Here is a 27,299-nt window from a genome sequence, read left to right as displayed (position 1 = left end):
ACTTGTGGCTCTCTAGATAGTGCTAGATTACATCTCTCATCATCCTTACCATTGGCTATGCTGGCTGGGTCTGATGAGAATGGAGTTCAGCAGCATCTAGAGGTTCCCTATCCCTGCTGTATATCATTGGGCTAAATATATAAAAGTAGTGACATATATGATTTAGTCCTTTCAATGTTTTTTTCCTAGGACTCCCAACTGTGGTCAAGCTAGTGGACAGAGACACCTTGCTAAAAGAAAGAGAAGAAAAGAAAAAGGTTCTACATTTTCCTCCTTCAAGCGAGTTTTTGTCTGTATGCCTAATTTTGCCTAATGTCATCAGGCATGGTTGCAAGAATGTAGCCCATTCCTTGCATCTGTCTCATCCCATGAGCACAACCTTTGCTGGGGATCTTAGCATTTCTAGGCCCTATCTACTATGTGAGGACTTCCTGCAGTAGCAGTCACTTACCTGTACTGCTCACTTGGCTTCCAAATACTGGGATTGCCGCTGGTTAGGAAGGAGGAGGAGGGGCATAGGCACAGTGGCAGAAGAGCCAGATTGTCTCTGCCACTGCGCCGGCTGCCTCGCCCTTCCCCTTCTCTGACCGTGGCGTTGGAATGCCGTGTAAACAGCGCCGTCCCACCCTACCGGCTGCCACTGCTTTCCTGGTTCCTGTAATTAGCACATGACTAAGGGACTCTAATATCAGTCGGTTTTTATTGTTTGTAGCCAATGGCCATTACAATATACAGAACACAGTGTGTATAGATAGGTTAGCTAGATATAGATATAGAGGAAAAAATGTAGACAGTCAATCCAATAAAACAGGGATAAACCCTAAAAGTACAGATGAACAAAATCCAAAACAATTGATTTAGATTAAAAGCTCTCCCTAGTATTTAACACTAGTATGATTAAAAAGGCCACTCTTATCTTTGTTGTTACCTAGTGCATATAAAGGTACCCAGTAGCTAACAAGCTTATCTACACCTGCCACCAACCATCTAATTTTAAAACCATCTGATTGGCTTTCTCCAATAGAGTCACTGTACCCATCCCCTTTCTTTCCTTTTTAAAGGCTATGCAAATCTTTTAATAAGAAAACTCTAGCATGCTCTCGGTATGTTCACTCACTGTACTTGAGAAGTGCCACATTCAGGGAAAAATGAAATGAAGCATTTACAGGCAAGTAAGATAAAAATTACTTCTCATTTATAGATTTCTGATATAGCCCTAAGCAGTTGTTCTCTCCTGTAAATATAACATATTGCCCTCCCCACCCCCAGAAGTACTGTACGTTCTTAACCGAACAGTATTTTCTGACATAAATCTTGACGTTGCTACAATATTATAATAATAATAATAAATAATAAATTTAATTTTTGTGTCGCCTATCTGGCCGAAGCCACTCTAGGCGACGTACACATTAAAATTCAACAGTACAATGTAAATACATAATAAAATACAGTGCAGTCAACAATAACCATTTTAAAAAGCAGCAGTACAGAACAGTTTAGGGCCATCAATAGACAATTTTAAAACAATATAGAGAAATTAGCCCACCCCGGGGATCCCAAAGGCCTGAAAGAGCCATGTTTTTAAGGCTCGGCGAAATGTATCCAGGGAAGGGGCATGGCGAAGATCGAATGGGAGGGAGTTCCAGAGAGTGGGGGCCGCCACTGAGAATGCCCTCTCTCTAGTCCCCACCAACCTAGCTGTTTTCGTTGGTGGGACGGAGAGAAGGCCCTGTGTGGCTGATCTAGTCGGGCGGCTTAATTGGTGGTACTGGAGGTGCTCCTTCAGGTAAGCTGGGCCGAGACCGTATAAGGATTTAAAGGTTAACACCAACACCTTGAATTGGGCCCGGAAAACAACTGGAAGCCAATGTAGATGCAATAACACCGGCGTGATGTGATCACGGCGGCGGCTGTTTGTAAGCAAACGCGCCGCCGCATTCTGCACTAGTTGTAGTTTCCGGACCGTTTTCAAGGGTAACCCCACGTAGAGCGCATTGCAGTAGTCTAATCGAGAGGTGACCAGGGCATGTACCACCAGTGGGAGCTGATGAATAGGGAGGTAGGGTTGCAACCTCCGTATGAGGTGTAGTTGATACCAAGCTGCCCGGCTCACTGCCGAAATCTGAGCCTCCATGGACAGCTTGGAATCAAGAACAACCCCGAGGCTGCGGACCTGATCCTTCAGGGGTAGTCTTACCCCATTAAGATTCAGGTCAACAACACCCAACTTTCCCCTGTCACCCACAAGTAGCACCTCGGTCTTATCAGGATTGAGCTTCAGCCTGTTCCTTCCCATCCACCCACTCACGGATTCCAGGCACTTGGACACATATGGAATTTTTATGGCAAATATTGGCACATGCATATTTATTTATTTATACACATATTTGTATACTGCTATTTCATTTAAAAAAACTCAAAGCAGTTTGCAACTAATAAAAACCATTAAAAATACAATTTAAAAAAGGGTCACCTACTGCAAAGAGACATTTTCTTAACTGCCTGCATAAGCATATGCATAAGGAACATGGGGGGCTGGTGATTAAAATTCTCTCAAATTCCAGACACCAATTATTCTGGATAAGTTATGGGAGGCTACTCTTCGATGCTGTGGGAGCTATACTCTGGTGTCCCTCAGGATTCTGTCTTATCCCCCATGCTATTTAACATAAAGCCACTGGGGACTGTCATCAGGAGATATGGAGTGAAGTGTCATCGATAGACAGATGACACCCAGCTCTCTCTCTCTGTTCCATCTGAATTGGGACAGGCTGTTGAGGTGTTAGACTGGGTGTTTGGAGGTGGTGATGGGCTGGATGTGGGTCAACAAATAGAGGCTGATACCTAGAAAGACAGAGGTGTTAAGTGTCCTGAATTCTCATGTCGGGGAGGTGGCATGTTCTGGATGGGGTTACACTCCTCTGGGAGGAGGAGGTCTGCAACTTTGAGGTGCTTCTTGATTCAGTACTGTCCATGGAGACTCAGGTGGTCTTGGTGGCTTGGAGTGCCTTTTTTTCAGCTCATGCTTGTTCACCAGCTACGGCCCTTTCAGACAGAGATGACTTGGCTACAGTACTCCATGCTCTGGTAACTTCCAGATTGGATTATTGCAATTCACTCTATGTGGCTGCTCTTGAAGATGACTCAGAAACTTCATCTGGTCCAAAATTCAGCAGCCAAATTACTGGCTGGGGTTCTATTTAGCTCTCATATAACCCCCGCTCTAAAACAGCTGTATTGGTTGCTAGTTTGTTTCCAGGCTCAGTTCAAGGTACTCACATTAGTGTTTAAAGTCCTAAACAACTTGGGCCCCAAATATCTGAAAGACCGCCTCCTTCCCTACAGACCCTCTCGGCTGTTAAAATCAGCAGGGGGGACCCTCTTGGTAGTTTTGCGGTTCTCAGAATCTGTGGTGTGTGTGTGGCCCAGGTGAAGGCATTCTCTGTGGCAGCTCCTAGCTTGTGGACTTCCTCCCCACAGAGGTGCATCTGGCAACTTCACCATACGGTTTTCGGTGAATGCTTAAGACAAACTTTACCCTGGCCTTTAACACCTGAGAAGTATATTTTTAGGGCTCACCCTGTTTTTGTGATTTTTGTGATTGCAAGTTGTTTTTAAATTGTTTTTAAGGATGTAGTTTAAATTGTTGCAACCCATCCTGGGACCTTAGGATGAAGGGCAGGTAATAAGTTAAAATAGTAGTAATAACAACAACAACTGTATCGAGCTAACTGCTTGATTAGGATCCTGATGTATAAAACATACCTGTGGATGACTTGCTAGTATAATGCATAAGGATTTAATTCTGTATGTTTAAAATTATGTTGCTCTTCAAATTGATTGTCCATAGATTGAAGAAGAGAAAAAGAAGAAGAAAGAAGAAGCAGCTAGAAAGAAACAAGAACAGGAGGTAAATAACCAAATAGATTTAAAATACACTTTTTAATGGCTGATGTAAATAACACTGATGCAGGCATCAAAGGACATTGTTCAAGGTTTATCTTCAGCTCACAATGTTACTTGGTTGTTTGTTATGTGAGCTGCAAGCTAGGGCCAAATAGGCAGAGAGTGCTCTTGGCCCACTCAGCCCCTCACTACATATGCACATGCCTCTGGACCACTTTTTGCCTCAACACCAGCTCCCAAACCCTTGGGCCAGGTTCCTAGACCTACACCAAGAATGACACTCTAGGACTTTCAGCTGACCTCTACTGCTTCAGCAGCCAAGGTTAATGGAAAATGGAAATGGACTGCCTTCAAGTCGATTCCGACTTATGGCGGCCCTATGAATAAGGTTTTCCATGGTAAGCGGTATTGAGAGGTGGTTTACCATTGCCTTCCTCTGAGGCTGAGAGGCAGTGACTGGCCCAAGGTCACCCAGTGAGCTTCATGGCTGTGTGGTGATTCGAACCCTGATCTCCCAGGTCGTAGTCTAACACCTTAACCACTACACCACACTGGCTCTCTACCAAAATTAATAGAGGCTGCCAATGAGGCCCTCGTACCAGAACCAGGGGTGTAGTTTTCCAGGGTCACGGGGGTTGTAGACCTGTTACTTTTTTAGGAGCGGAGTCCCGGCCAGGTCCCTGCGTATGAGCCAGTCAGCATCAAAAGTGATTGAGAAGAGTCTTTGTCCTTTAGTGCTCATTGGATCCAATCAGAGTGAAAGGAAGTGAGTCAACCACTGAGAAGACATTTCTCAGTAGCTTAAACACAGCCTCCCCTTTCAGGCTGATTGGCTCCTAGGGGCATCTGTTGTAGTGGACTTGTGAGATGACAGGGAAAGCAAGAGAGATGTGGAAAAGAGGGTGTGACTGTGAGGGGGTGTAGTGTGACTATCATGAAGAGGTCCCTGCACTTCTGAATTTGCCACTACATTACTATCCAGAACCAACAGTATAACATTAGCAGAGGATAAGATATGGAGAGACCTTTGCCCACCTAACTCTCTGCTTGTAGTCATTTATTCCTAACTTTTTATGTTGGATTTTTTCAGAAGAGAACGTTGGGGTTTTGCTGCCCATGCAAGGAAATGGCTTTTCAGTTGAATGAAATGGCAAAACTGGATCTGCTTCAGTCACAGCCTTGAAGCCCAAACTTATTTTTTATTCAGTAGCCCAATCTTTCAAATCTCTTCACCCTTGCCATATTTTGAAGCCTTAGACTTGGCATCTTTTTCAAAGGCAAACATCCAGAATGGCAGGTGCCTCTTAAAACTTCACATAGCATCTGTTTTACAAGATGTTTTCATGTAATGAGATGTATGGTATGAGAAAATGTGAAATTTCAATAAAAACAAAGTAACAGCAGATTTTGAAGATAATTCTGTCTTCTGGACCCAAACCAATTTTAAATCTAAAGACTTCTGACCTTTTCTGCCAGCTTTTTGGTGGTCTTTTGAGTTTGCCTGAAATTTCCAAGTGTCAGTTTAAGTTTATTTTCAAGAAGCATTTTGGTGTGGTCCTTAACTAATCAGGTTAAATATTACATATTCTAGTCAAGCAGTTAGAAAATGTTACGGAAATCTTGTTTATTGGCTATGATGATCATTTTTTTCACAGTTGTAACACTTTTTTATATATATATTTCAGGCAGCAAAATTGGCAAAAATGAAAATCCCACCAGGAGAAATGTTTAAATCAGAATGTGACAAATATTCCAAATTTGATGAAAACGTAAGAATTACTGGGATTTTTCTTCCTTGAATATTGTATTTAGGGGGTCAAGGGGAGAAGCTACTAATACAATCCTATGACAATTATAGATAAGAGAAACATTATTTTATTTAACACTTGTAAAGACTTTGAAGCATTCCAGGTGCTTTACTTGCATTATTTAATTGTAATCCTTACAGCAACGCTGTAATGTAAGACAGTATTATTACCCCCCATATTGTAGATTGGGGGTGGGGGAAGAGACACAGGTTGAGAGGGAGTTAATGGCAGAGGCAGATTAGAACTTCCTGGGCTAGAGCTCAGTCTCTCAGCCACCGCACTATACCAGCTGTGCAGTCAGTGTGTTCATGCAGAAGTAAACTCCACTGAATTCAGTGGGACGTACTCCCAAATAACTGCATAGCATTGAAGCCTTTGAGTATATTACAGTCACAAGTTCTAGGTCCATTTCATAATATTTGTACTTTAGCACATTGTTCACGCCTCTGCAATGAGGATTCCTTTTTACAGTTTCCTATGCATGCAAAGAAAAATACTGATAAGGTAGGTGAGTCTAACAACTCTTATCTTCTGCACCTAGAGGAGGAGGGTGTGTTGACATTTAGAAGGACCACTGCTTGGAAATAAAGTGGGGAGGTCCAGCCTTAAACTCTTATAGGTTATTTCCTAGCTTTGGTGTATTATTGCTTTTTTCTTTTTCTTTTCAGAATCTTTCAGTTACAGATGCAGTTTATTGGTCTTGAAAAAATAAGCAAAGAACTCCGTTTTCTACTTTTCCTGTTTATAATGTCTAATTACTAGTAAAAAAATAATACAGTTGCATCACCACAGCAGAAAAAAAACCCATTGCGATAACGTGGTCATAAGATAAAATATTATTTATCTTATCCAGGGGCTTCCAACCCACGACACGGAAGGCAAAGAACTCAGCAAAGGTCAGATGAAGAAGCTAAAGAAACTTTTTGAAGCACAAGAAAAACTGTACAAAGAATATCTTCAAATGGTTCAGAATGGAGTTGCAAACTGAGAACAAAATTTGGACAATCTGTTTCTTAAATAAAAGCAACAGCTGGATAACCTTTGTGGGGGAAATGAGTTTTTACTGGACTTTCACTTTCCACAGTGTGCTGAACAAAAATTAAACGGGCTAAGACTACAATCCTATACACACTTACCTGGGATTAAGTCCCATTGAACACAGTGAAATTTACTTCTGAGTAGACATGCACAGGATTGCAAGGTTAAGTATATCATCTTGTTTAAAATGTCAATAAAAGTTTTTAGTTAAGGTTCATGTAATATTTTTATGTGATACGTCAGAATAAACAATTAGTAACTGTCATTTTGTTGTTTAATGTGCAACTTAATCCTAAGCATGTTTACACAGAAATAAGTCCCACTGAGTTCAGTGGGATTTACACTTTAGTAAGTATACTTAGGATTGCTGCCATAGCTATTTCCAAACCTGGAGTAATTTTGTAATATCACATAGCTTTCTTTTGCAGGTGTAATAGAGTAACAAAACATGACACTATGCAGAGATAAGTCTTAAAGAAGGGAACTTTTCTTCAGTAAGGTTCATAGATGTTACTCCAGACATTGTACTCTGATTAAATGCATAGGGACTATCATATGCATACATCTATTTTTTATCTATAACTAGGGAAGTTTTTAATTACAGGTTTTTTTCTAATGACCTATGGTCAGAACAAAATTAATGGCTACTATATGTGCAGCGCACAGAAAGTTAAGCCTGCTCAGATCCCGTTGATATCCTAATTCTGTAAAATTTCATGGAACAGACACTTCAATTCTTACAACTCCGTTTTTCCAGAGACCTTAGGCTGGTATCTGCATAAAGTATTCATTTGTTTCTAGAAAGGTTTTATGTTCCTCCTTGTCACTGATTTCTTTTTTGTCCTCTTTATCCATTAGGAAGCTTCTGACTTCATTTGAAGTTAGATGCATGTTTGTTCTGGAACCATTGTAATAATAATTAAATGAGCAGGGAATGATATCTTCACTAGCACCAAGACAGACTGTTGACATCATCTCCTTGGAACCTGTGTCTGTCCTGGTCGTGTGTCCCTCTCTTACATGAAGCATTTGTGTTCATCACTGTGATTTGCTACTGGCTCTGCAGAAGCAGCACAAAGAAAGTGGTGATAAATCACTCATAAGTCAAAACCAATATGTACCAATCACATGTCCTCTCCCCCCACTTCCAAAAAATTCACCTAGAATCTACTGCAGCCAATCCCATCTCATTGTAGGTGCTCCAGAATGCAGCCCCAACAATCAGCTGATAGCTAGGTTTTCAAAGCACCTTGCAAAGCACCTTTTTGGCCCAGTTGTGACTTTACCTGGTGCACACCTGATGTCATATATGATGTCTGGTGTACGGCAGGTGGGCTTGGCTTGGCCTACATGACCAGGCAGCAAGGAGGGGAGACTGGTGGGCTTATATGGGCCCTTGGTTCCCTACCCCTGACCAAGATTATCTGCTGGCAATATGACACTCTCAAATACGCTACACTGATGGCAATCTTCATATAAACTACAAATTGTGTCATAGGTTATCACACTACTACTGCAGCCTATGGCCTAGCATTGCTCCATGGATCAGCAGATGAAAATGCACAGTGTTAAGCTTTCTTGTGAATTTTGTGAAATATTAGCTATTGCCAGTGGTGTTGCAAAAGTGTAATTGAAAGAGTTTTTCAAAATGTAGCAAGTAGTGCTATGCCAGTTCTTAAATCTTGTAGTCTTTTATAGCAATACAGTACTTCTTAACATCAGTTTTTCTCTTTGTGATATACTGTAAAGGAGTTTGATATTTCACAGGGGTGTGCTTTCTATGGATGAAGACCAGACTATCTGGAACTGCCAAAACAGAAACAATAAGAGTTAGGCACATTTGAATTTATAGGCTTGATCTCTAATTAAAATAAAACACAAAGGCCAGCCTATTACGTATAAAATTAAAATTAAACTCACTGGGTTGGATCAGAGCTTTCCCTATTGTGAATGGAATGGGTCCTTCTATTTGTGGATGGGACTCTGATCTAGTGGAGGCTCTGCTAAATGGATGCTCCCATGGGTGGAAGGGGAAGGCTATTTCCCCAGTTCCCTTTGCAGTTCTTCGCACTCTTTCATACTGTTCTAGAGGGTCTCCCCGCCTTCTAGAGCAGATTTCTTGGAGAAAATAGGGGGCTAAAGGGGAAGGGGGAATTGGAGACCGGTCCTGTCCATCCCTTCTCCTAGTGAGAGCAAACACTTGGAGTTTTGTTCCACACAGCTCTGGATTCAACCCCTTATCTTTAGCTGGATTTGTATGTCTTATGAAAAACCATGCAAACTAAACTTACAATGTGTGCATTCATCTGCTACAGCTATGGGGAGAACTCTGTTATATGGACAGTAGATCAGTTGGGCAGATGTGCTTAGTTTTGCTCAACAGAAGCAGTTTTTACATAAATGTTGGGCAACCCAGTGCTTCTACTTATAATTATTTTCTGAATCAAAAGCCTAGGAACGTACCTGCCTCAATTCTTCTTTCCTCTACAGGGACTACAGTTTATAAACTCCATGGCCTTTTTCTTTGGGTTTTATTGTTACTTCAAGGAGCTTTAAAGAATGGGCATTGTTCCTAAGGGGTGATTACTAAAAAAAACACTCCCCCCCCCCCCCCATGGTGAGATAAGACAGGTATTGTAGTCAAGGCCAATCTGATAAAAAAGAGAGGCGCAGCCCATCCTCTGGGATCCAGCAACTGATGGCACCATCTTGCTTACTTGCGTTGGAACCAGGGGCACTGCTATATCCTTAAAAGAGTTGGGGCACTGACCCATGACACAAACTTGCATAACATTTATGGCTGTTATGATTTATATACAGATTCAAATTTAGGCCAACTTTCAGAAAGAAAGCTGCTCTGTAAGCAAAGTTAAAAGGTGGTGGGGAGAGAAGCATGCAATCCAGAGCCTGGCTCAGATGACCCAGAACATGGGCCCCTGCGTCACCCCATAATGTCTCTGCTCAGAAGCAGAACTTTGCTGTAGAGGGAAGAGCAAAATTCAGAGCAAATATGTGGGGAGGGAAAAAACCAGAATTGAGGTTAACAGGTTGACCCTTGAACAATGAGCTTCTAGTTATTCTACCATTCTGTAATAATCATGAACTGTGTCTTTTTATTATAGTTCGGATTGCTTTTGCATTAATTTTTTAATTTAATATTGGACTGCCTTGAGCCCCTTGCCTAATCACTTCTGGGATTCCTATTTGTGTGGGAGACAGCCCCCAAAGTGCACAATCTTCATCTCCATAGGTGAATAGAAGTTTTCTCAGACTTTAGATAGCCATGTAGCTTTGTGACATCAACAGCCCGACATCCATTCCTACCCACATCACAGAGCTATTTGCATATGTAGCAGCCAACATGCCTCTTCATGATGAAAGGGTCAACAGCCATGCTTGGCAAACAGAGCTTGGAAAAGTTACTTTTTTGAACTGCAACTCCCATCAGCCCCAGCCAGCATGGCCACTGGATTGGGCTGATGGGAGTTGTAGTTCAAAAAAGTAACTTTTCCAAGCTCAGCAAGGGGCAAGAATGAATGTGGACAATCCGGGTGAGCAACAACTAACACTAGATGCTTGAAAGACATATGCACTTCCAGTGGCCATTTCACTAGTCTGTAAATAAACATAAATGTTACATCCTGGCCTATAGCTTGCAAAACTAGGGAATGAACAATATAGATAATTAGGGGATGATTTTGCAATTTAGGTTTTTAAAACAATTAATCTCATTATTTTGAACACAGTACAGATGTCTTATCTGAGCACAGAGGGATCTCAATATGGAGCTTAACAGAATCTTATCTTCTTCTCCATCGCATGCACACAGTAACTGTGTGCCAGACTGTTTTGAGGAATGGGGTTTGGACATGTTTGCTATCCCTCCCCTCTTTTGTGTGTGTTCAAGGAAATTGTCCAGAGCTTGCTTCTTGACCAAGCAAAGAGATAAGACTGATATGGGAGATATAGACTTCCATTCCCTGAAATGACTTGTGTATCAAGTATCCAGGTGTAGAGACTCACCCATGTACAGGATGAAGTGCCATGGAGTTTATCACTGTGTGGGAGCTATACCCCTGGTGGAGTAGACCCATAGTATTTCACTAATATTGCTTTGCTAAGATGGACAGTTTTTATTGGTGCTACTCTGTTGATGAAGTTCTATTGACTGCTGCCTGGTATTCACTATTGGAATTTTGGTATCCCATTACTGATATGGCAGGGGTGGGGAATCTGTGGCCCCCCTGAAGTTGCTGGACTCCTAACCCCATCATCCTGACAATTGGCCGTGCTGGCTTGGACTGATGGTGGTTGTGGCCCCCCAGATTATAGACTCCAAGTTCCCCACCCCTGTGATATGGGATAGCTAGTCAGAAGGGAGCTCCAGAATTGGTATGATCTTAGTAGGCCATCAGCACTCTCTAATCTAGCTGTTTGTTGTTATGTGCCTTTAAGTCGATTATGACTTACAGCAACCCTATGAATCAGCGACCTCCAATAGCATCTGTTATAAACCACCTTGTTCAGATCTTGTAAGTTCAGGTCTGTGGCTTCCTTTATGGAATCCATTTCTTGTTTGGCCTTCCTCTTTTTCTATTCCCTTCTGTTTTTCCTAGCATTATTGTCTTTTCTGGTGAATCATGTATTCTCATTATGTGTCCAAAGTATAGTATGTGTGACTAATTTCCCTAGAGGGAGAGGGAACCTGTGGTCCTCCAGCTGTTTCTGGACTACAAGTCCCATTATCCCTGACCATTGGCCACACAGCATGGGGCTGATGGGGGTTGATGCCCAGCAACTTCTGGAGGGCCATAGGTCCCTGCCCTAGAAAATGCACATATGCATTGGAATGCACACCTAATTAAAACAATGCAGTGTGGATAGGCAGCATCCCAGATGTGCATCCTAATGAACATCCCATTTATGCTAGTGGAGGTATACTGCATTATTTACCATTAGAGATCCACTGGAATAATAGGATAATAGAGTTGGAAGGGACCTATAAGGCCATCGAGTTCTAGCCCTTGCACAGTGCAGGAATTCAAGAGGTGGCTGTCCAGTTGCTTCTTGAACAGCTCCAGTGTTTGACAGCCCACTGCCTCCCTAGGTAATTGGTTACATTGTCGTACCGCTCTAACAGTTAGGGAGTTTTTCCTGATGTCCAGTTGAAATCTGGCTTCCTGAAACTTGAGCCCATTATTCCGTGTACTACACTCTGGGATGATCGAGAAGAGGTCCTGACCCTCCTCTATGTGACAGCCTTTCAAGTACTTGCAGAGTGCTGTCGTATCTCCCCTACGTCTTCTCAAGGCTAAACATGCCCAGGTCTTTCACTCTCCTCATAGGGTTTTGCTTTCAGTCCCCTGATCATCCTTGTTGCCCTCCTCTGATGCAAAGCAAGGGTGGATAGCATCTACTAGCAGCAGAAAGGGGGGGAACCCCAAGATGCTGAGAAATAAAGCTTGTAAAAAGTATTCTAAATCCGTTTATTGAACGGAAACGAGCCCAACACGTTTCGGCCATGTCGAGTTGGCCTTCGTCAGGGGCTATTAAGATTAACTGAAGCATTTTAACTACAAGATAACTTCAAAGGTACACCTTGTAATCGGTATGTGAGTAATATGGTTGTTATGATTTTCCCATACCGTGGCTATTGAACTGTATGATTAATATTTATAAGAATGTATCCAGAGCTTGGAAAAGTTCCTTTTTTGAACTACAACTCCCATCAGCCACAAACAGCATGGCCACTGGATTGGGCTGATGGGAGTTGTAGTTCAAAAAAGTAACTTTTCCAAGCTCTGAATGTATCACTGAACATATATTTCTATGTTTTAACTCCCCCCCCTTATTTTCCTTTCTCCTCCTCTGATGCACATCTGAATGCTTAACTACTTGCACATAAATATGCATGACTCTGAGTGAGTTGGATGCGAGAGTATTCCTGGCTTCCTGAATGCTTAATATATAAAAACACTTCTAATGGCAGCCACAAACCTGGAAGCCTAGGAGTTCATTCTCAAAATTTCTAGAAGGCTTTTGGAAACAGCAAGTTAAGACATCTGTGAAGATACTAATATTTAAATCATAAACCTGAAATGGGATTTGAGAAAGGGAATTAAAAATGTATGTTTAGCAACTTCTGTGAATCCAAGAGTTCTGTGGGCTGCAATTTTCTAAATACTTTGGCTTAAAACAACTATCTGGCCACATTCTTCACCCTTTTCACTGTCAACTGAAGGCAGCTATCCTGATGTAAATATAGCTACTTAACACTACATCTAACTTATGCTATAAGAGAAGTTAATGAAATCGATGACAGAGAAATTGATGGTACAAATACAGAGTTAAGAAAAAGTACTTACTGTAGCAGTAGGTAATTGGATTTTTACAAATCCAGGCTAATTAAGCTTGTTTCCATTTCTAAATCAGATTAATTCCTGTATCAATTAATCTTTTGTCATGTCTATCATTAATCTAATTCCTTGACCACAATGTTCACAGCAGAGGGGTAGGATTGTTAATTACAGCTTCCTCTTTAAAACTAGAAAATTACTGAATTAACTCAATATGCTGATCTGATAGCAATTGCTTTGGATAATAAAGAGCAAGGCCATAGCAAGAGATATATTGATTTCGGTTGGATAAATTTGTTGTGCCTAAAATGCCAGCCCTGATTATGAAAACTCTGCAGGCTTAAGAGAGTCCAATCTGAGGGCAGGGGCAGAGGTTTCTTCACACACACCCATTTGCTGCTGTGCTGGTGCCATGTACATCGAGTCTAGGATCCATCTGTGGGGCCTGTTGGCATGGCTGAAGGCAGCCGGCGCCCACAACAGGCGCTGGTCAAGGGCCCAGGACCTTGGGAGAGATGTCCTCCATGCTCCAGCCATGACACTGGTCTAGGACACTCAGTTGCATTGGAATACATGCGGGATGGTGCTTTTGAATGGGAGCAATTTGGCTCCCATGGACAGACCGGCTCACTTGACATTGCTTGCCTTCCCAGCCAGGCCCTGAAGTTCTCCACCATCCTCATCACTCACTGTGCATGGGGAGCTATACCGTTCCCATTCAAAAGTGCCAGTGTCAGTTGCCTTCCTGCGTGTGCTAACAGTTCTTTTCTGTTGTGTGCTTACGGTAAAAGTGCCAGCTTGCATTCATAGAAGTTACAGCTGCCAAAGGATAATTAGTATATCCCACCCTTTCTTCAAGGAATTCAGAGCAGCCATTTAGCCTCACAACGATCCTGTGAAAGAGGTTTGGCTGAGAATGTTCTGTCTATGCACACCCTGCCGAGCTTTTGGAACTAGATTTCATACCACTGATTATGGAAAAGATTTACCCTGATATATGTCTTGTTTGTTTGCTGTGCTATTTGTTCACTTGGAGCTGGCTCCCAAAAAAACTGTCTATTCAGCAACAGGGTACTTAAAGAGAAATTACACCTTGGGAATGGCACTATATTTTGGCAAAGGCTGCACACTTACTCCAGCTTCATTTTGATGGGCGTCACTTCTGTGGAAGGCTGCACAGAACTGGGGTAGCAGTACGTATCATTAGGCAATTATTCTGGCAGTGCTACAAAACACCAATTTGGATTGGCAACGATGCATAAAAGCACTAGCGGTATCATCAGCATCAATACATTTATATACCACTCTTCACTAAAAATCAGAGCAGCTCATAGCATAAAACAATAGCATGCAACATCAACAATAAACAATATCAGGTATATTAAGAGTTTTTTTTAAAATCCACAATCTGAAAACAGTGGCAAGACAATGCTTCTGTAATCATCCTACAGCAATAGAAATACCATATTGGTCCAAATATAAGTTATTCCTGAATGTAGGCTGCACCCCTAAAATCTGATTTATTTGAAAAGAAAAATATTTTCTGTAAATCTCTGGCACTATCCCATGCTTTTACAATCTAAAAGACATGTGCAACCTCTAGATTCCTCTCGCAATGAATAACTCACTGGGCAACTAGCACTACCTGTTGAGAAGTGCAGATGGCTCTTTTACAAAAACTACCAAACTGTATCAAAGTTCCTGAGGTTTTATTTTAAATCACAGCTTCTCTGCCATAAAGAGTATGATTATGGGCCACACTCAGGTTTTATACAGGCCAAATTTGCAGGAAAAGTGAGGCCTATATTCAGACCAGTAATACAGACTGCTCTATCAAATGTTGGGAAGTCCCAAAGGCCCCAATGAATGTTCATCTTAAGTAAACATAAAACTGACTAATGACACCTGATGCACCTTCAAAGGCAGGGAGTCCCACAGATAGGGTGCCACAACCCTGTCCCCACCCTTCCCCCAAGGTATGACCAGGAGAAGGCTCCTCTCTGCAGATCGCAGCAGCTCGGTTGGCAGATACCCTGAGAGACACTCTTTTATAGGGCCTTAAAAGTAAACATCTACATTGTAAAAGCCCCATTTTTAAAAGCAGGAGCTCACAGTTCTTTCCTAGGAAATTCAGCTGACCCGTTCTGAACCAATACTTTGCTTCCAAATGCTGCCAAACGGTATCATTTTGAAAGCGCATCTGTAAAGGCAATGGGGAGCAGCCCTAAAAATAGCAGCATGCAAAGCATGTCTAGAAAACTATATGCTTTGCTCCTTATAGTTTAAAAATATCTCCAATTTTACCACTACCTCCTTCTCTACAACCGTGTGTCCTCACTAGCCCATTAAATCCCTGATAATCTCTCATACCACTATGAGATACATAGATTTTAGATTTAGTACAGAAGGAAGTGCTTCTTCATACTACACATAATTAATTTCTAGCATTCCCTCACTGCCACAAGATGTAGTGATAGTCATTAGCGCAGATGCCTTGAAAGGCAGAAGTGGATGAACTCTTGGAGATCCATCAACAGGTAATAGTAATGGTGGGCAGATGGAACCTCCACAGGTCAGAACCTCCACCATATAACATTTGCTGAGGCCTGCTACTCTCACATGCTACCTGTGGGCTTTCTGGAAGCTTCTGGTTGGTTACTACAAAAATCAGGTTGCTGGACAGTGGTGAAGTTAGGTAATTTTAGAATATGGACGTAATGGTCTCACCATGCGTGCATTTGTGCGCTCCTTAGATGATGTTTTATTGCTTTACTTATTTAAAGATACCTGGAGATGAGATATGAAATTGAGGAAGCATCCAAACAAGGAAATGTGGTAGTAATGGGTGACTTCAACTACCTGGACATAGACTGGCTGCATATGTGTTCCAGTCATGACAAAGAAGCAAAATTTCTACATATTCTAAATTACTATGCCCTAGACCAGTTGGTCATGGAACTGACCAGAGGGACGGCAACCCTGGACTTAATCCTCAGTGGGGACCGGGACCTGGTGCGAGATGTAAGTGTTGTCGAATCGATTAGGAGCAGTGACCATAGTGGTATTAAATTTAACATACATGTAAATGGCCAATTGCCAAGAAAATCCAACACGGTCACATTTGACTTCAAAGGAGGAAACTTCACAAAAATGAGGGGATTGGTAAAAGGAAAGCTGAAAAACAAAGTCCAGAGGGTCACAACACTCGAAAATGCTTGGAAGTTGTTTAAAAACACTATATTAGAAGCTCAACTGGAATGCATACCGCAGTTCAGAAAAGGTACCACCAGGGCCAAGAAGATGCCAGCATGGTTAACGAGCAAAGTCAAGGAAGCTCTTAGAGGCAAAAAGTCTTCCTTCAGAAAATGGAAGTCTTGTCCAAATGAAGAAAATAAAAAGGAACACAAACGCTGGCAAAAGAAATGCAAGAAGACAATCAGGGATGCCAAAAAAGAATTTGAGGAGCACATTGCTAAGAACATACAAACCAACAACAAAAAATTCTATAAATACATTCAAAGCAGGAGACCATCTAGGGAGGCGATTGGACCCTTGGATGATAAAGGAGTCAAAGGTGTACTAAAGAATGCTAAGGAGACTGCAGAGAAGCTATATGAATTTTTTGCATCTGTCTTCACAGTGGAAGATATAGCGCAGATCCTTGAACCTGAACTAACATTTGCAGGAAGGGATACTGAAGAACTAAGACAAATAGTGGTGACGAGAGAGGAAGTTCTAGGCTTAATAGACAAAATAAAAACTGACAAATCACCGGGCCCGGATGGCATCCACCCGAGAGTTCTCAAAGAACTCAAATGTGAAATTGCTGATCTGCTAACTAAAATATGTAACTTGTCCCTCAGGTCCTCCTCCTTGCCTGAGGACTGGAAAGTGGCAAATGTAATGCCAATCTTCAAAAAGGGATCCAGGGGGGAATCCCAGAAATTACAGACCAGTTAGCTTAACTTCTGTCCCTGGAAAACTGGTAAAAAGTATTATTAAAGCTAGATTAACTAAGCACATAGAAGAACAAGCCTTGCTGAAGCAGAGCCAGCATGGCTTCTGCAAGGGAAAGTCCTGTCTCAGTAACCTATTAGAATTCTTTGAGAGTGTCAACAAGCATACAGATAGAGGTGATCCAGTGGACATAGTGTACTTAGACTTTCAAAAAGCGTTTGACAAGGTACCTCACCAAAGACTTCTGAGGAAGCTTAGCGGTCATGGAATAAGAGGAGAGGTGCTCTTGTGGATAAGGAATTGGTTAAGAAGCAGAAAGCAGAGAGTAGGAATAAATGGACAGTTCTCCCAATGGAGGGCTGTAGAAAGTGGAGTCCCTCAAGGACTGCAGGCTGTGGTTGAAATTGACAAGACTCAAAGAGAGTAGCCTTGCAGGCAGGAAAGCGAAATTGACTAAGGATGCTTGAGTGTCAGTAATCCAAGAGGAAAGCCTCTATTTCTCTTCTCCCCCCCTCTTCCTGGACTCTGGATGCCTGGAAGCAAAGAACAATACTTCAAGAAGAGCATTTGATGCGGGGGGTGAGGGGTGGGAGGTGGAGGTTAGGCAAAGATAAATATTTTCTCCCTTGAAAAAGTTTACAAACAATCACAATTGCAGATCTCACCCTGAGCGGCTGCCCAGTTTGCAGGCTGGCTAAAAATTAACCGCTGTTGCTGCTTCTGTGCAAATGCGCTTTTTTGCATCTGCACAGTAGAAGTTGCAGGGGGGGGGCCCAACATCACACCATTGCTCTGGTAGGTTCCTGTTTCCTGGGCTTTCCCCGGACATTCGCGCACATGTGCAACAGTGGAAATACGTGATTGGCTGAGAATGAGGGAAGGGATATGGGGAACCGCCAAAGAACCGCCCATCAAACGCCCACAGCTGTAAAGTCCGCGGTATTGCATCCAAGCACCTGAAGGTACAGCGGATGGTTCCTGGTTTAAAAAAGCAAATCGCATGATTTGCGGTATTGCAGAAGCGGATTTAACCGTGCGAAAATGCGCAATAGCGCGCAGCGTCATATGGACGACCAAAAAATAATGAAAACACAAAGCAATCATGTCACACATTTTACAGTCGTCTGGATGAGCCCTTACTTTCAGGAAGATCAAATCAGCACTGGGCTCAGAGATTCGCCCCAGCAGGCATCTACTGAGGAAAGTTCCAGGCTTTGCCATGTGACAATGTCCCTCTTCAGTTGCTTGATCAAGGGTTCATAATTTTGACGTCTTAAACTGCGTCAGATCCTTGGTGACAAAGACTCCCAAGTATTTAACGTTAGGGTTGCCCTATTGCCCTATTAACCAGGTTTTACTTGGATTCTAGCCATGCTACCCAGTGCCTGCTTAGCCCATTAGGTGGCCTGGATTCCCAGGTTTTAGTTTGTTAAAAAAGCAAGTCTCTAGCCCTTGTGGATCCAGAGATTCAAGGCAAAATGTGGAGGCAGTTTTCTGCCCATTTTGTGAAAAAACAGCCGATTCCCGTTTTCCATTGTTCTTAGCCAATGAGGGACACCACAGCTGTCCTGGGAAAATCAAGAATTTTAGTCTGCCTGCCTGCCTGCTACATATGCAGAATCTAGTCGTTTAGAAAACTGCACATGCTCACTTGATCAACACATGCAGCTCCACCCCTTATCCACAGACTTTCTGGTTGAGTCAGCAAGGAGAAGTAGTGTCTCAGGGTACGTGTCTTAAGTGCTGATTGCAGTGGAGTGTCTGCTGCCTGCCATCATGGAGATGGAATAAAGGGGTATAAATCCACCAAACACTCCCTCCCTTGAACAAATGCAAGATATAAAAGCAAACCTCTCTGTAGAAAAGGCTGAGGTATTAGTATTTCCATTTTTTGGCCTTGTCCCCACCCTGTTGAATGGTGCTTACTCCCAAGTAAAGTTCATTGGAATGTAGCCTCACTCACCTTGTTGCCCGGCAGAGCCTCTGCTCAGCAATTCAGAAAAGGCTACAAAGTATTTTTTGATACATATCTTTCTTCAAAATGACTGACAGGCATCTCTTCACCAAAGATCACCCTACTTCATTTCCATCCCAGGGATGGGTGTGTGTTTGTGTTCATATGTGTACATATATACACACACGTACATTTATACATACACACAGAGAGACTATATTCAATGCAGGGGGGTGTAATATTTCCCCCCTCTTAAGACCAATGTTGTTGTTATGTGCCTTCAAGTCGATTACGACTTATGGCGACCCTATGAATCTGTGACCTCCAGCAGCATCTGTCATGAACCACCCTGTTCAGATCTTGTAAGTTCAGGTCTGTGGCTTCCTTTATGGAATCAATCTATATCTTGTTTGGCCTTCCTCTTTTTCTACTCCCTTCTGTTTTTCCCAGCATTATTGTCTTTTCTAGTGAATCATGTCTTCTCATGATGTGTCCAAAGTATGATAACCTCAGTTTCATCATTTTAGCTTCTAGTGACAGTTCTGGTTTAATTTGTTCTAACACCCAATTATTTGCCTTTTTCGCAGTCTATGGTGTGCCCAAAGCTCTCCTCCAACACCACATTTCAAATGAGTTTATTTTTCTCTTATCCACTTTTTTCACTGTCCAACTTTCACATCCATACATAGAGATTGGGAATACCATGGCCTGAATGATCCTGACTTTAGTGTTCAGTGATACATCTTTGCATTTGAGGACCTTTTGTAGTTCTCTCACAGCTGCCCTCCCCAGTCCTAGCCTTCTTCTGATTTCTTGACTATTGTCTCCATTTTGGTTAATGACTGTGCCGAGGTATTGATAATCCTTGACAAGTTCAATGTCTTCATTGTCAACTTTAAAGTTACATAAATCTTCAGTTGTCATTACTTTAGTCTTCTTGATGTTCAGCTGTAGTCCTGCTTTTGTGCTTTCCTCTTTAACTTTCATTAGCATTTGTTTCAAATCATTACTGGTTTCTGCTAGTAGTATGGTATCGTCTGCATATGTTAAATTATTTATATTTCTCCCTAGTGATTTCCTTCTGAAATTCCTTGGTCTGTTTCATTATCCAACGTATGTTTGCAATATGATCTCTGGTACCTCTTCCCTTTCTAAATCTCATTTGGATGTCTAGCATTTCTCTTTCCATATATGGTAAGAGCCTTTGTTGTAGAATCTTGAGCATTACTTTACTTGCATGGGATATTAAGGCAATAGTTTGATAATTACTGCATCCCCTTTCTTTGGAATTGGGATGTATATTGGAATGCTTCCAGTCTGTGGGCCATTGTTTAGTTTTCCATATTTCTTGACAAATTCTGTCAAAATTTGGACAGATTCAGTCTCAGTAGCTTGTAACAACTCTATTGGTATGCCATCTATTCCTGTTCCTTGATTTGTTTCTTCCAAGTATCTTAAGAGCAGCAAGTATTTTAAGAGCAATTTTAAGAGCAGCTTTCATTTCACATTCTAAAATTTCTGGTTCTTCATCATACGGTTCCTCCGTGAATGAATCTGTCATCCTTGCATCTCTTTTATAGAGTTCTTCAGTGTATTCCTTCCATCTTTTATTTTATTATTTATTTATTTATTTTATTTTGTTTCATTTTTAAACCGCCCATAGCGAGTAGCTCTCTGGGCGGTGAACAAAACAGGATTAAAATACAATATACAATAAAATCAGTGACGAACAACAGCAAATTAAACAAAAACATTAAATAAAACATATTGACATTAAATTTGAACATTATAATAACATTAAAATGCCTGGGAGTATAGCCAGGTCTTAACCTGGCGCCTAAAAGAAAGTACTGTAGGCGCCAGGCGTGTCTCCTCAGGTAGGCTGTTCCATAGTTCGGGGGCCACCACAGAAAAGGCCCTAGATCTAATAACAATCCTCCGGGAATCCTGGTGAGTTGGTACCCAGAGGAGGGCCTTGGATACTGAACAAAGTGAGCGGGTAGGTTCATAGCAGGAGAGGCGTTCCATAAGGTACTGCAGTCCCACACCGTGTAAGGCTTTATAGGTCAAAACCAGCACTTTGAATCTGGCTCGGAAACAAATAGGCAGCCAGTGCAAACGGGCCAGGACAGGTGTTATATGCGCGGACCAGCGGGTCCCTGTCAACAACCTGGCTGCCGCGTTTTGCACTAGCTGAAGTTTCCGAACTGTCTTCAAGGGCAGCCCTACGTAGAGCGCATTACAGTAGTCCAATCTAGAGGTTACCAGAGCGTGAACAACTGAGGCGAGATCGTCACTGTCCAGATAGGGGCATAGTTGGGCTACTAAACGAAGATGGTAAAACGCATTCCGAGCCACCGAGGCCACTTGAGCCTCAAGCGACAAGGAAGGGTCAAAAAGGACCCCCAGACTACGAACCTGTTCCTTCAAGGGGAGTGTAACCCCATCTAGAACAGGATAAACATCCACCATCTGGGCAGGTAAAGAGCTCACCAACAATGTCTCAGTCTTGTCATTCCAGTCCAAAAGATTATCCAAGCCATTGATAACTTTATCTCTAATATCTTCATTAATTTCTTCAGAGATAACGTTAAATTCCAAACAGTAGATTTTATTTCTAAAATCCATAAACTCCAGATTTTTTTCCAATTCCACATTTGTTCCAATCTCCAGGGCTTGTATCTTCCCTTTATTTTTTCTTTTCTCATCTCTGATCTCATTCTCCTCTCTCACAGGATCCCCTATTTCTTTAAGCTCCTGCGTCATTTTGCTCAGTTCAATTTTCAGTTCCTTACTACCCTGTCGCAGGGTTTGTTTCGTTATCTCAATCTCATCTATTATTTTCTGAAACATAGTTACTTCCAGATTCTCAGCCACTTTCTTGATTGCCATTTTTAAAACCACGAAAACAAAGCAAAACAAGAATAAAGAAGAACCACTTCTTATTTCAGCAACAATTGGGTTAATATTCCAGGCTTGATGACATCACAGTATAAACAGAGCAGCCTGCCTTATCTCTCTATGTTCAAGAATGCAAAACAAATTTAGTTCCCAGCATCAAAACAGCTAGTGGCGTCGTGAAGAAGCAGATTCGTCAAAATAAAATAGACCAAAAAGAGAATAGTCCCAGACAATATAATATTTCTCGGAATAGAAATCAGGAATAGAAATCCCTCTTCTGTTTATATCTTTAGAATGCACTTCCAGGACAGCTTTTTGCGACAGAAACAGAGATAAGTTGTTAATTTCGTGGATAACAGAGAAGAGTTATAGCTCACCCAGAAGTTGTCCAAAGCCGATCAATCTGACAAATCTCCTTTGGCTGCAACAATTTAAACCAAGTAAAAAAAATAATAGAAAGAAGGGTGCTTGCCTGTTAGTCCGTTCTCTCTTTAAAGAAAAGATAAACGTATCGCTTAAACAGATAGAGCTTGTTCGAAAGTCCGTCCGGCATTGTTGGCTGGACCTTATCTCATAAATTAATGAAATCCAGTCCTCCCAACAAAAACAGGCTTTTGAGGTTGATCTCTACGTTTCTCCCTGCCCGGGAGAAATTTCATCAGTCAAAAAAAAAAAAATGTTCTGACTGATTTATATCTGAATAAGCTTCTTTTGAGGCGGGAGCCCGTCCCAAAAGCAGGCACAAGCGAAGTCACCCTTCCCGGAAGTCTTTACAATAACTATTGTAATAGTTCTCTTTATCCCTACATACTAGTCACTATTGTGGCATTTAGGGTTCGAACTGTGCTTCTATCTTTTGCTTTTGCTTTCCTTCTTTCTTTAATCATTTTAAGAGTTTTTTCAGTCATCCATTGAGGTCTTTCTCACTTTTTAACTAGAGGTATTGTCTTTTTGCATTCTATCCTGATAATGTTTCTGACTTCACTCCATAGTTCTTCTGGTTCTCTATCAACTAAGTTTAAAGCCTCAAATCTGTTCCTTCTTTTATCTTTATATTCTTCTGGGATGTTATTTAAATTGTATTTTGGCATTCTCCCAGGCTATGGTCTAAAGGCACATAAGTCCAGCTCACTGCTGAAGCTACGCAGGGTCAGGTCTTGTTAGTGCCTGGATAGGAGACTGCCTGGGAACCATATTTAAGCCACCTTGGGTTTCTATTATGAAAAGAAAGGCGGGGTATAAATGTAATAAATAAATAAATATGATTGCTTTGATGTTCTTCTTTAGCTTTACTCTGATTTTCGATATTACCATTTCATGATCTGTACCACAATAAGACCAATAGGAATGGTTTTTTCCTCCTTAAGACCAATAGGAATGGAACAGCTGCCTTGTCTAATGCTAGCACAGCTTGTCAGGTCTCTAGAATTCACTGCATTATTTTATTTTATTTTTTAAAAAAAGAGATGCCAGCACTCAAGTCTCCATCAAGTTCCAGCCTTTATCAAAGAAGGCTACGTTTCCCCTCACCCTGATCTGGTATGTGAAAATAAATGTACTAAAAACACTTCTCACATGCTCAGACACTACTCTCTTTAGATGATTGACTGAACTGATATTAAAATCTTTATTTGTATCTGTTACAAGTTGTAGCGGTGTGTTAATTTCACATTTCCTAATTGTTGGTACAGAAGACCTCTCAGTCACAATATTGCTTTTAATTGATGCTTTGCTGGCTTTTTGTTCTATGCTGGATTTTTATACTGCTGCATTGACTTGTTTTACGTTTGTTTCTATTTTGTGTTATTATATGTTTATATTGGTTGTGTATTTTTATTGCTTTTATTATATTTGTAAGCTGCCATGAGCTCTGTTTTTAACAGTGGAAGGATATAAATCCTCTTAATAAATAAATATTCCATGGTGTTGGAAATTAGAGTCTAGGCATTTAAGGCTGAATATTACATTTTTTAAAAAAGATTTCTCACATCCTCCAGTTTTTCATAATAATTACTAGGCACAAAAACAACACAACTGGACAATGCAACCATTAATAAGCTTTATTTGCATAATTAGAAAATAATTTACATAATATGTAAATTAGCCTGCCTACATTTGTGGAACTTGGAATATGACAACTCTACTGAAATGTACTTCCTGTAAGTTGGGACAGGTTTAATTGAACCTGCCAGGGTATTGTTAAGGACATGATCTGTGATTTAGAGTAGTTGACAGAACAGGGTGCCAACAATCCAAAACTGTCTAATTTAGACCAAACTGAGCTATATCAGAGTCAAGGAACCTCAGTCCCAGAGACCAAATGCAGCACTCTGTGCAGGGCTGGCCCTAGGATAAATGGTGCTCTGAGCAAGGAGTGCCTTTGCCTCACCACCACCCTCATAGTAAGCTTTGCAGGGCCACCAAGAGGCTTTACGGGGCCTGGTGCAGGTGTGGTGTTGAAGGCCCTGCTGCTCCTGCCCCCTACAAGAACCTATTCATGTGTCTGCAAAGCTGGGAGCCACATGCAAGAATTATTGCACACATGGATTACATGTGAGAATTTTTGCCTACAACTCCTCCTTGCTCTAGAATCAAACAGAATGTGCTTCATTTTTTCTTCTCTCCTTACAACAAAATCTGTAACTGGGGCTACTTGGCATTGGCCAATCATAAGCCTACCTAACCAATCTTATGTCTGTTGCTCCCCAGAAATTAAGAAAGGTTTTATCGTACTGTGATTGATTTAGACTCCCTTACAGTTGGGGTGCAGGCCTAGCTAATAAGTAGGCCCCTCCCCTCCAGCCTCCCAAGGATACATTTTACAGCTAGCTTAAGCCTCAAATTAGCATCTATTCTGTTTCATACACAACTATGTAAAATATTTGCTTCATCTCATGGCCGGGGAGAAGTCCTATTATATCACAATTACATGTTGAGATTCAGTATCATCTTACACACTAACACACCATTTCCTTTTTTAATGAAAACTTTAAACAAAATACCAGGAACTCTGGTGAGCAATGTGGCAGGGACAATGGTACACACAGGAACTGAGGCAGGGGTTCCTTGCTTTGTGGGGCCTGGGGCAAATTGCCTCCTCCTGGCAGCCCTGCAGCTTTGCAGTGTTACCAACCTGTAGAACCTTGAGAAAAGGGTACAGACACTTGCTTTTTGTCCAGCTAGCTCACTGCAGACAGTACATTAAAAAACACAACCACTGAGCTCATCTTTGTGCTCTTCTCAGCTTGGTGTCCTGGATGACCGCCCCGCTCACCCACCCCTAAGGCCAGCCCTGCCTTTGAGCCTCTCCATTTAGCCCTTAGGATTCTCCCCAGGCCACCCCCTCCTTGAGTGCTTTTATGTGACTGGAATGCATTCTTGAATTTTGATGATGCCTCTTGCTTACCTGGAAGGAGGATACATAGGTGTGTGTGTGTGTGTGTGTGTGTGTGTGTGTGTGTGTGTGTGTGTGTGTGTAAACCTCTGAGTTTTGCATGGCTAAAATGGAAGCTTAAGAGGCACATTTATTGTTCTTCCCAGTTTTGCATCTTGCCCCTCCCACCATTGGTATGTGGCCCCCAGAAGGCTGCTCATGAGATAATGTGGTCCTCAGGCTTAAAGAGATTCTCCAGAACTGAGCTAGATGAACTAATGGTCTGGCTTCCTATGGCAGCTTCCTATGTGGTGCGCCCTGAGGAAAGAGGATGCTCTGAGGGCGTTTTGCCATAAGGAACCTGTAGTTGACAGTATACAGCAGCAGAAACATGCTACTGCCAAAGGTTTTCTAGCCTGTTCTCACAATGCCAATTTTAATAGAGGGGAGGAGAGCCTGGCTGGGAGTCCAGAGTCTGTAAGTTCAAATCCCTGCTCGTGTCTCCTGGGTGTCAAGGGCTAGCTAAAGACCACCCCCACAGTGAGTGGCTCAGGGTTTACGTGCCCTGCCACCTGTGCAGCCGTGGGCAAGCTGCATGGTCCCAAGGAGCCCAGTTGCCCCCCAGCTGGCAGTTGCAGACAAGGAAGGGGCTGGCTTGTGCAGCTGTGGCAAGCTGAGCAGGCTTTAGGCAGCTGGGGAGGACTAGCCTCAGAGGGAGGCAATGGTAAACCCCCTCTGAATACCGTTTACCATGAAAACCCTATTCATAGGGTAGCCATAAGTCAGGATCAACTTGAAGGCAGTCCATTTCCATTTTCAATTCTAAGTGAGTACCTATACAACTGCAGCTGGAAGTAAACAGTAAAAGTGTCATCCTGCCTTGCTTCCCACCCATCACTCTTTTTTTTACACACAGATCGTGATTTAAAAGCAAGACACAATGGCACTCTCTTTGGAACCTGCAGTCCAAGATGACGACTTTGTTTTTATTCACGGTATAATTGGCCTTGGGCCCATCTGCATATGTGCTCATGATGCTTACCACGATGCACACAGCGTGAAACCCAGTTCTGAAAGTGTAAATCAATGTTATTGGGTCTCTTTACCTTTTTACTGAAGGTAGTTCAGTATGGGGATTAATGTGTTTCAGTTTAGAGGTCTGTGATGTTTGTAAATCCCTGCTTGTTCAGAGGATAGGACACTGTGAAATGTGAACATGTGATTATATACAAACAGGTAATATGTTTATTCCTTCATTGATGCTTTCCCAGCATGTCCTTCACCACTTTACCCTGGCTAACATAGTCCCTTAAAGCAGGGATGAGGAATCTGTGGCTCTGCAGTGGCTGTGATCTCCAGCTCCCAATAATCTCCAACTACGTGACATGTTGGCTGGGCTGATGAGTTGGGAGTCCAACACCATTTGCCAGTAGATTTACTTATAAATGGATGTGAAAGTTGGACAGTGAAAAAAGTGGATAGGAGAAAAATAAACTCATTTGAAATGTGGTGTTGGAGGAGAGCTTTGTGGATACCATGGACTGCGAAAAAGACAAATAATTGGGTGTTAGAACAAATTAAACCAGAACTGTCACTAGAAGCTAAAATGATGAAACTGAGGTTATCATACTTTGGACACATCATGAGAAGACATGATTCACTAGAAAAGACAATAATGTTGGGAAAAACAGAAGGGGGTAGAAAAAGAGGAAGGCCAAACAAGAGATAGATTGATTCCATAAAAGAAGCCACAGACATGAATTTACAAGATCTGAACAGGGTGGTTCACGACAGATGATGTTGCAGATCGTTGATTCATAAGGGTCGCCATAAGTCGTAATCGACTTGAAGGCATATAACAACAAAACGCAGTAGATGCGTCGGATCGCTACCACAATCCTCTCCTTCCTCCTCCCCTTCTACTTAAAACGAGTTCAGTCTTGAGATAAGAGTTGGATAGCTCTTGCTTGACGTCAGGTGCTAGATGTTCATCACAAATGTCGGCT

General features: G+C 42.0%; 1 protein-coding gene across 2 annotated transcripts in view; it reads left to right on the top strand.

Moving 5' to 3' along the window:
• CARS1 (cysteinyl-tRNA synthetase 1) overlaps positions 1-6,752 on the top strand; it is a 57,611-nt gene extending 50,859 nt beyond the window's left edge. For both annotated transcript variants that reach the window (XM_061610178.1, XM_061610177.1), the window contains 4 exons: positions 190-257; positions 3,851-3,910; positions 5,592-5,675; positions 6,568-6,752. In XM_061610178.1, coding sequence (XP_061466162.1) covers positions 190-257; positions 3,851-3,910; positions 5,592-5,675; positions 6,568-6,702 — 347 coding nt within the window. In that variant the 3' untranslated portion in view covers positions 6,703-6,752. The remainder of the gene's footprint in view (positions 1-189; positions 258-3,850; positions 3,911-5,591; positions 5,676-6,567) is intronic.
• The last annotated feature ends 20,547 nt before the right edge of the window (positions 6,753-27,299 follow it).

This window comes from Rhineura floridana, chromosome 2 (genome assembly GCF_030035675.1).
Source record: "Rhineura floridana isolate rRhiFlo1 chromosome 2, rRhiFlo1.hap2, whole genome shotgun sequence".
NCBI classification, from domain to species: Eukaryota; Metazoa; Chordata; class Lepidosauria; order Squamata; family Rhineuridae; genus Rhineura; species Rhineura floridana.
This window is presented reverse-complemented; position numbering and strand designations above follow the sequence as displayed.